Below are 8,876 nucleotides of genomic sequence, written 5' to 3'. Positions count from 1 at the left end.
GCAATTCTTGTCCGTTCATTAAGATCTTGTTCATGTTCAACCGGGTCCTTTGGCGGGTATAACCTAGAGAGTTTATCGGGAAGGATATTATCTAATCCTCGAACATGAACCACATTGAAATTACAGTAGGTCAAAAAACTGCTGCAAGGAATTGCAAAATTCATGTTTTACAGCTGCTTGTCTATGGATACCGCACCAAACTATCCCAAACTTTGACTGTTTGTGCCACAATAGGAAGGGAATTTATTCGTTAATTTTCGGATGTGGGCAATGGTTATTGGTGGAATTTGATACTGCTAAAGGTAGTATTTTAAACATCCGGTATTTTTTACTTGCTTACACATGTTTGAAATAAGGAATTTTAATACGACCCAACCGGTTGCCATCACAACTTTTCTCACTTTTGACGTGATTAGAATGCTATCTGCATTTAAGAGTGCTTACAATTCTTTTATTTTAAATTTTATATTCCCTTGTTTAAATCATTTCTCTTTTTTACCTTCTCGTCAATTGCATGCATAAATGACTGTCAGAGGAGAAAGCAAACGATCTCAAACAGACATTAACCGGATCCACATCAAAATATGATATTGCTAAGGAGACTGGATTACATGAATTAACTGTTAGTAGATACTTTATAACGTTGTTTTCAAGTAGGACAGTGAACTCAGGTGATAGACCTGCAGTAGTCTCCAAAGTGACGAAGTGGTTAATCAAAAGAAAAGCCATGCAAAGGGTTCTAAAGGCTTCCAAAGAGGTATACCGGGAGCCAGTTGGATTTGGCTACGATATCTCATACCAGTCAGAAATTAACGTACTGAAATCAATGGAGTTCCATTTTCTGATAGAAAAAAAGAAGCCATTTCAGACAAAAACGCATACGTAGCATCAGTTAGAACGGGTCAAGGAGCATCAGGATTAGGCAATGGTTGACTGACAACAAATCGTTTACTTTAATGAGACCAAGCTCAGCGTATAGGGCTTTGATGATGCTGATCACTATTGGAAACGGCCAAGTGACCTTCTTCAACATCATGACCTGGATTTTGCAATCAATCACGGTGTTGTAAACATAGTTATTTTCTATAAGATATCAGTTGTATTAAAATAAATAACGATACACAAAGATTAAACTATGATTGAACAATTCCACACTTTTCCAAATTTAGAACAATAAGATCAGTATTTGTCATCCTAGCGAGTCTAATCAATTGTCAACCCCAAAAGTAATTAGATCAAAGTTAATTGACTGGTTATTATTTCTATTGTTCAACTTCAGATGCATATATTAGAACATCGACAAGCTTTAGCTTAATCATTGGTTCTTCAGCACGACATCGTTACCGAGTCTATATCTTTTATATCTACGCTCACAAAGAATATAAATAGATGCCAACTTTTTATCCATTAAACGGGGCTCTTTTGCAATATAAAGAAATCTGCAATAAAGAAGGATTTTAATTTTATATTGCTGCTATTGTTTTTTTGTTTAATTTTTTATTTAATCTTACGATTAAAACATTTTTTAAAATTAATCATCCTTCTGGTTCTTACCCTGGTAAACTGCTATGGAAAATCCTAAACAAGACGATCGACCCATGGAGCATGATCCATCTGATATGGAGATCGAACAAGAAAGTCAAGACCCTTCTCTTACTGAAGATGGCTCTGAAATAACCCCAACAATTAATGCCAATGCGCATGAAGAAATCAATAATCATGATGACATTGATGCTGAAGTTTCAAAACTCATACGATATAAAAAGGAAGAATATGCTCGCTTATATCAAAAACATATAATGGCTGGTGAAGAAGATCAAGCAGACGTGGCGTTCCAAAAAATGCGTAAATATGGTGCACAGTTGCTTGCCCTCTCTGGGAAATTGGTTCCTACTATATCTACTCCTGTCAAGAAGGAAATTGGTTTGCGGTTAACCCAAAATGATATACCCAAATTTCAACTCTCTTCTTGGCCTGATGTCCCATTTCCTGGTGAGAAATGTTACGAGTCAGTCGAACACTTTTTGCGGTCCTTCGAAAAGGTAATTTATTCTGCTGCCTTGGATATTCAAGAGGTTTGGCGCCGGTATCTCCCTGTTTCTTTGGCTTTCGACCATGATGATTGGATTGAAAAAGACCTAAAGAGATGTGACACATGGAATGCAGCTAGAATTGTCTTTACGAACAAATTCTTGACTGACAACGCTAGAACAGATGCTATGCATCGACTATTTACCATGACAATGAATAAACATGAATCTGTATCCTCGTATATGACCCGATTTTTAAGCACTTGTATTGAGGCTGGGGCAAATAAAAATGATCCAATGGTAGCTGCTAGATTTAAGGCATCATTCTCTGAACCTGTTCTTGAGAAGTGTAAGACAGCTTTTGTTTTAAAAGAAAATAAGAATATACCATGGACTGTGGAGAGAGCAGCTGAAATAGCAAGAAATTTGCTAGGAGATGACCCGAGAACCTATTCAGGAGCATCCTATGCCAATGTCACCAGTGGTAGCAAAAGAATCCACACAAGTACTAGTCCTTTCGGTAGTCAAAAAAGAAACAAAGGTCATGGTTCGTCTGGTGCTTTCTTTTGTTCAAAACATGGTGGTGCTAATGCAAATCACAATGAAGATGATTGCTTTAGCAAAGCAAACAAGAAAAATGATGCTGCGTCGACCATAAAAAATAAGTATTATGGCAATAAAAATTTTCCTCAAAAAGCAAGCACAAGTAAACCCTGTCGATATTGTGGTAGAAGTTGGTCTCATGGCCATCAATGTCAAGAATACGCAGATTATAAAAGAAAACTTCATGTCGATCCAAATAGACCAAGAGATTCGGACAAGTCGATTTATGCCATTGTTCGTACTGTAAATGATGAAATTGAAAATGATCATGATATGACAGAAGCTGAAAATAATTCATATGACTGTAAGGCATTATGAAATAAAATAACTGAAGATGAAGATACTAATCCTTTTAAACTTTTGACTCCTATATTAATAGAGGGCAAGAAATTAATTGGCAAGATAGACACTGGCAGTGATATCACTTGCATATCAAAAATTTGTTTAAATAATAAATTGAATATTAACAAAGTGAATCCTGTAAATGGTTCTTTAAATTTTTTGTCTTCAGATAATAATTGTAAACGAATTGGACAAACCGATCCTCTCACTTTTACTTATATGAATAACATCTCTTTTAAACATTCTTTTGAAGTTGTAAATTTTAATGAGACAATGACACAAGAATTTGATGTCTTGCTTGGAACTGATGTTCTTGGAAAGATGAATATCGGCCTCACTGGAGTAGCATACAAGTATCCAGGTAATGAAGATGATTATTCAAATAGATTAAAAGAAGACGCACAATTTCTAAATATGAATTTTGATGCTAATAATGAGATTGAACCTAACAACTCACCCTATGGTACCGAAGATCAACAAAAGCAATTCATGGCTTATATCCAGAATGCAATTGATGACAATCAAAATATTCCTGCTGGATCTTTCTGCACAGTACCAGAATCTGTAGTAGAATTACCAATGGAAAAGGGAGCGAAGTCCTTTAAGAGACAATATCCGATTGCTCACCGACAAATGCCTGAATTAGAAGAGCAAATAAATGAATGGTTAAAAGCAGGTATCATTAAAGAGAACCGCGCTAACACATCCTTTAACAGTCCTTTATTAATGGTACCAAAGAAAGATGAGAACAATGAGATAACGAGCCACAGAGTATGTTTAGATGTTCGTGGTATCAACAAACTAATCCCTGATGTCGTTTATCCTGTTCCAAAAATAAGAAGCATATTTGATAACTTAGCTGGTGGTGAAGTATTCACTAAGATTGACTTGAAAAATGCATACAATAGTTTCCTTGTAGCCCCTAAAGATCAACACAAACTCTCCTTCCAATTTAAGAATCGAACATATACCTTTCAAGGATGTTGTTTCGGTCTAAAAACAGTTACTGCAATATTCTGTAAAGTGATGAAAATACTCTTTGCAGATATGGATTTCATTGAGACCTATGTTGATGACTGTGTAATCAAAGGAACAGCTGATAATCATGCTTCAAATGTAAAAAAGGTGATTGAACGATTAACTTCCGTCAACCTAAAAATCAATGTAAAGAAGTGCAGTTGGTATCAACGATCAATTTATCTTTTAGGATTTGTAGTTGAGAGTGGTGGTATCATCAAAGTAGATCCACGCCGCCTAACAAACATCGATAGTTGGCCTATACCACGCAATAAAAAAGAAGTGATGCGATTAATGGGCATTGTATCATATATGAGAGACTTTATACCTTTAATCTCTCGTGTAGCTGCACCTATCGACAGACTTCGTAATGATCTTGATGTACAAAACAACTGGACCCAAGAACACACTGATGCATTCATTGCTTTAAAAGAGATTCTAAAGTCAAAGACACTGTTGCACACTCCAGACTTGTCAAAGAAATTCTACGTGGCTACTGATGCCTCACAATATGGTGTTGGTGCAGTATTGACCCAAAGAGATGAGCTGAATAGAACTTTACACATTGCATTTGCATCCAAATCTTTGTCACCCTCTCAACGTAAGTGGAATACAACTAAACGTGAACTGTACGCGGTAGTGTTTGCACTAGAAAAATATCGTGAGTTTTTATGGGGAAATAAATTTGAATTACGTACTGACCATAAGGCTTTAATGTATTTACATACCCAAGAACAAGCAAACCCTATGATGATAGGCTGGTTAGAAACTTTACTAGATTTCAACTTTGATGTAATTCACATACAAGGCATTCTCAATCAATTACCAGACTTACTTTCTAGACTTTATGAACCTTGCTTGAATAATGAGTTCATGCTGGGAGGGGGTGATGCTGCGCAAAAAGAAAATAAAAAAGAAAAAAAGGAAATTAAAAATAAAAATCAAAATAAAATAAAAGTTAAAAGACAGACAAACTATATAGCAAAGAGACACAACTTGATCTATAGTCAGGACAAGAAACTAAATGTGCTAGCTGTGAAAATAAAAAATAAAAAGTTTGCTAATAATCCCACAACTGACTATATGACTCCTCCACCTGAGAAGAGAGCACGTCTACTTGAAGATGCTCATACCTTCGGACACTTCGGTAGTACGAGTATTGTGGAGCAGTTACATTCACAAGGACTTCATTGGAATAATATTTATAAAGATGCTACTGAGACAATCAAATCATGTATTGAATGCCAGAGACACAATATAAGCAAGAAAGGTTATCATCCTTTAAAGAATATTCTTGCATATCTACCATTTGACCATATTGGAATTGATCTGTTAGGACCTTTACCTGTTACGGCAAATGAAAATGTCTATGTCCTTGTGATGATAGATGTATGTACCAGGTACATCATACTGCGTCCATTAAAAAATAAACAAAGTGACACTGTAGCAAAAGAATTAATAAAAATCTTTGGTGACTATGGCATACCTAAAATCATTCAAAGTGATAACGGCAGAGAGTTTAAGAATAGCCTCATGCACTCATTATCCAAGCACCTAGGAATAGATCGCAGATACAGTACAGCCTTTCACAGTCGAGGTAATGGCGTGAGCGAGAGCGCTGTAAAGACGACATTAAACACTATAAGAAAAATGGTTAATTCTAACAGCAATGATTGGGATGATGTATTACCAATTGTCCAACTAGCGTCGAATTATAAAATAAGACACCGTTCAAAGAGTGCTCCATTTTCCTTGATGTTTGCTCGAAGACTTAATAGCTTTGAGGATTACGGTGATCAGAGTATAGCTGATAAGATTCCTAATAGACCTGTTACAGAACAAGAGCTAATTGAGAGAACTGATCGCATGTACTAGATTGTGTTTCCTGCCATTCGTGAAAGAACACAGAAGATCATAGAGGAAGCAAGCAAGAGGTTCAATGACAAAAATATGATCATAGATCTTCCGAAGGATACTGCAGTTATGGTTAGATTACCAGGACGGACTAGTAAGCTGTCACCTCTTTATGAAGGGCCTTACATTGTCGTTCGAAAAACTCAAGGTGGTTCCTATGTCTTAAAAGATGAGCAAAATGAACTGTTACATCGTGAATATGTCCCATCAGAACTCAAGGTAGTCTCTATTGACGAAACAGCTATAGAAGATACATACTATGAAGTTGAGGATATTAGAGATCACAGAGGCGGTCCAGGACAAAGAGAATACCTTGTAAAATGGGCTGGTTATGGTGAAAGAGAGAATACGTGGGAAAAAGCATCATCCTTCTCCAGCACAGTACCCATTGATAAATATTGGCTTAAGAGAAAAGAGTTGAAGGAATTAGAGCAAGCACGAAAGCAAAAGATGATAGCTAATGAAAAAGACTACACTAAAAAGACTTCTGCTAGACCTAACTTGACTGAAGAAAACAAGAACCATAAAAGAAAGGACATGGTACAAGATAGCACAGTCCTTAGAAAAAGTAAAAGAATAAGAAACAATAGAAACTAAAAAAAAAAAAAAAAAAAAAAAAAAAAAAAAAAAGTTCATGTAGCAAAGCGGCCGCTGACTTCATAAACTTGCTGAGCATCAAGATACATAAATTAACCAATAAGAAAATAACATTTAGTATCTGCATGAATGCCGACCTGACTATTGTCAAGTCTGGGGGAGGATAATGTTGTAAACATAGTTATTTTCTATAAGATATCAGTTGTATTAAAATAAATAACGATACACAAAGATTAAACTATGATTGAACAATTCCACACTTTTCCAAATTTAGAACAATAAGATCAGTATTTGTCATCCTAGCGAGTTTAATCAATTGTCAACCCTAAAAGTAATTAGATCAAAGTTAATTGACTGGTTATTATTTCTATTGTTCAACTTCAGATGCATATATTAGAACATCGACAAGCTTTAGCTTAATCATTGGTTCTTCAGCACGACATCGTTACCGAGTCTATATCTTTTATATCTACGCTCACAAAGAATATAAATAGATGCCAACTTTTTATCCATTAAACGGGGCTCTTTTGCAATATAAAGAAATCTGCAATAAAGAAGGATTTTAATTTTATATTGCTGCTATTGTTTTTTTGTTTAATTTTTTTATTTAATCTTACGATTAAAACATAGCCAAATCCAACTGGCTCCCGGTATACCTCTTTGGAAGTCTTTAAAACCCTTTGCATGACTTTTCTTTTGATTAACCGCTTCGTCACTTTGGAGACTACTGCAGGTCTATCACTTGTGCTCACTGTCCTACTTGAAAACAACGTTATAAAGTATCTACTAACAGTTGATTCATGTAATCCAGTCTCCTTAGCAATATCATACTTTGATGTGGATCCGGTTAATGTCTGTTTGAGATCGTTTACTTTCTCCTCTGACAGTGATTTATGCATGCAATTGACGAGAGGGTAAAAAAGAGAAATAATTTAAACAAGGGAATATAAAATTTAAAATAAAGGAATTGTAAGCACTCTTAAATACAGCTAGCATTCTAATCACGTCAAAAGAGAGAAAAATTGTGATGGCAACCGGTTGGGTCGTATTAAAATTCATTATTTCAAACATACAGTGGGTCAAAAAATTGCACCAACGCAACTCAGTTTTTCTGAAATACGAGTATAGCTCTGTCAGTTCAAAAGTAAACATTACGAAACTTGGAACAAAAAGAGTTACTACTGTTACTATCTATTAACAAAAGTTTCAAGGTCAGATACGGAGTATTGATCCAAAGAGCACTCAGCAAAAAGAGGAGGTCGGTTGGTGCAGTTTTTCGACTTTTAAAATGAAAAGGTATTTGGTATCATATGTCCGGACTGAGACAATTCTGGCGGATTTAATCTAATTTTCTCTATGCCTAGTCACACTGGGGACCCCAAAATAATTTTTTTTGCAATTGTTTTCTTTTTTTTCTTTCCTACTTTACCCAAACCCATCATACATCGTCAGTATCCATCCATCATCAGTAATGCCCAAAAAGCTTCCATCCGATATTCAAAACAGTATCAAAACATTATTAGAGAACAGTGTTGACCCTGCAGTCATTGGGAAACGGGTTGAAGTGCATAGAAATACCATCAACAGGTATGCAAATAAGTGGATACACGATAGAATACGTAAAAGAGGAGGTAGACCGAGTATTGTGGCAGAGTCAACACGCCGATACATCAAGAGATAAGTGCTCACAGTGAAGTGTTTTAAGTATTTAAAATAGACAAAGAAGAATTAACGAGACCGAACAATAGTTCTAAAGTCGAATTACTTTTATTAAAGAAAGATTCCAAGGCTATTTATATTAGTTTGAGCAAGACCTGAGATTAAATGACAAGAGATAGTTACGACCTATATGATTTGACATGTATAAGAAAAATTTTATAAACTGATGTAAATAATCAACTGCTGAGATGAAAGTGAAACGTGGCTGTTCAGGGCAGTTGGTAATTATCAGGATCTATTCTTATTCAAACTCATTTGTAAAGATTTAGCTTAGAATGATAAGACTGTTATCTTATTGACATGTCAAAACATGACTTTGCCTCCTTCCAGGTTGTAATTATCTTTTCTGGAATGAATGTGGCAAGTAAAAAGATGTTTGTTTAACTGAATGTCAAAATGAGGTTTGAGATGTCAAGATGAGCTCTATTTGTTGTAAGAAATAGGTGCTTGGTAGGGTGAAGTCATATAACGTATAGTGGCTCTTTATATAAACATATAAAGTATAGTGTTCAAGAATGGAACAAAGCATTTAGGCGATAATAAACCCTAAACAGGAATTTATTGCTAAAGTGATGTTTGTCTGTAAATGTGACTGCGTACAAACGTGCAAATTGAAAAATATTAAGGCATGAGAAAAAATTCCATTTTTTACTA

At 35.3% G+C, this 8,876-nt stretch overlaps 3 protein-coding genes across 3 annotated transcripts; all 3 read left to right on the top strand.

Moving 5' to 3' along the window:
* Positions 1-1,568: 1,568 nt before the first annotated feature.
* On the top strand, positions 1,569-4,843 carry RO3G_12541 (uncharacterized protein; the record flags this gene model as incomplete). The annotated part of the gene is made up of 4 exons (XM_067667125.1): positions 1,569-2,937; positions 3,106-4,593; positions 4,750-4,784; positions 4,835-4,843. 4 exons carry the CDS (start codon positions 1,569-1,571, stop codon positions 4,841-4,843), a joined length of 2,901 nt encoding a protein of 966 aa, XP_067523226.1.
* Positions 4,844-5,975: 1,132 nt separating this feature from the next.
* RO3G_12540 (uncharacterized protein) lies at positions 5,976-6,632 on the top strand (the record flags this gene model as incomplete). Its single annotated transcript, XM_067667124.1, has 2 exons — positions 5,976-6,474; positions 6,622-6,632. The coding sequence occupies 2 exons, from the start codon at positions 5,976-5,978 to the stop codon at positions 6,630-6,632; spliced, it is 510 nt and encodes a 169-aa protein (XP_067523225.1).
* A 1,342-nt stretch (positions 6,633-7,974) lies between these two features.
* Positions 7,975-8,321, top strand: RO3G_12539 (uncharacterized protein; the record flags this gene model as incomplete). The annotated part of the gene is made up of 2 exons (XM_067667123.1): positions 7,975-8,090; positions 8,252-8,321. 2 exons carry the CDS (start codon positions 7,975-7,977, stop codon positions 8,319-8,321), a joined length of 186 nt encoding a protein of 61 aa, XP_067523224.1.
* Positions 8,322-8,876: the final 555 nt, after the last annotated feature.

This window comes from Rhizopus delemar, genomic scaffold (assembly GCF_000149305.1).
Source record: "Rhizopus delemar RA 99-880 supercont3.10 genomic scaffold, whole genome shotgun sequence".
NCBI lineage: Eukaryota > Fungi > Mucoromycota > Mucoromycetes > Mucorales > Rhizopodaceae > Rhizopus > Rhizopus delemar.
This window is presented reverse-complemented; position numbering and strand designations above follow the sequence as displayed.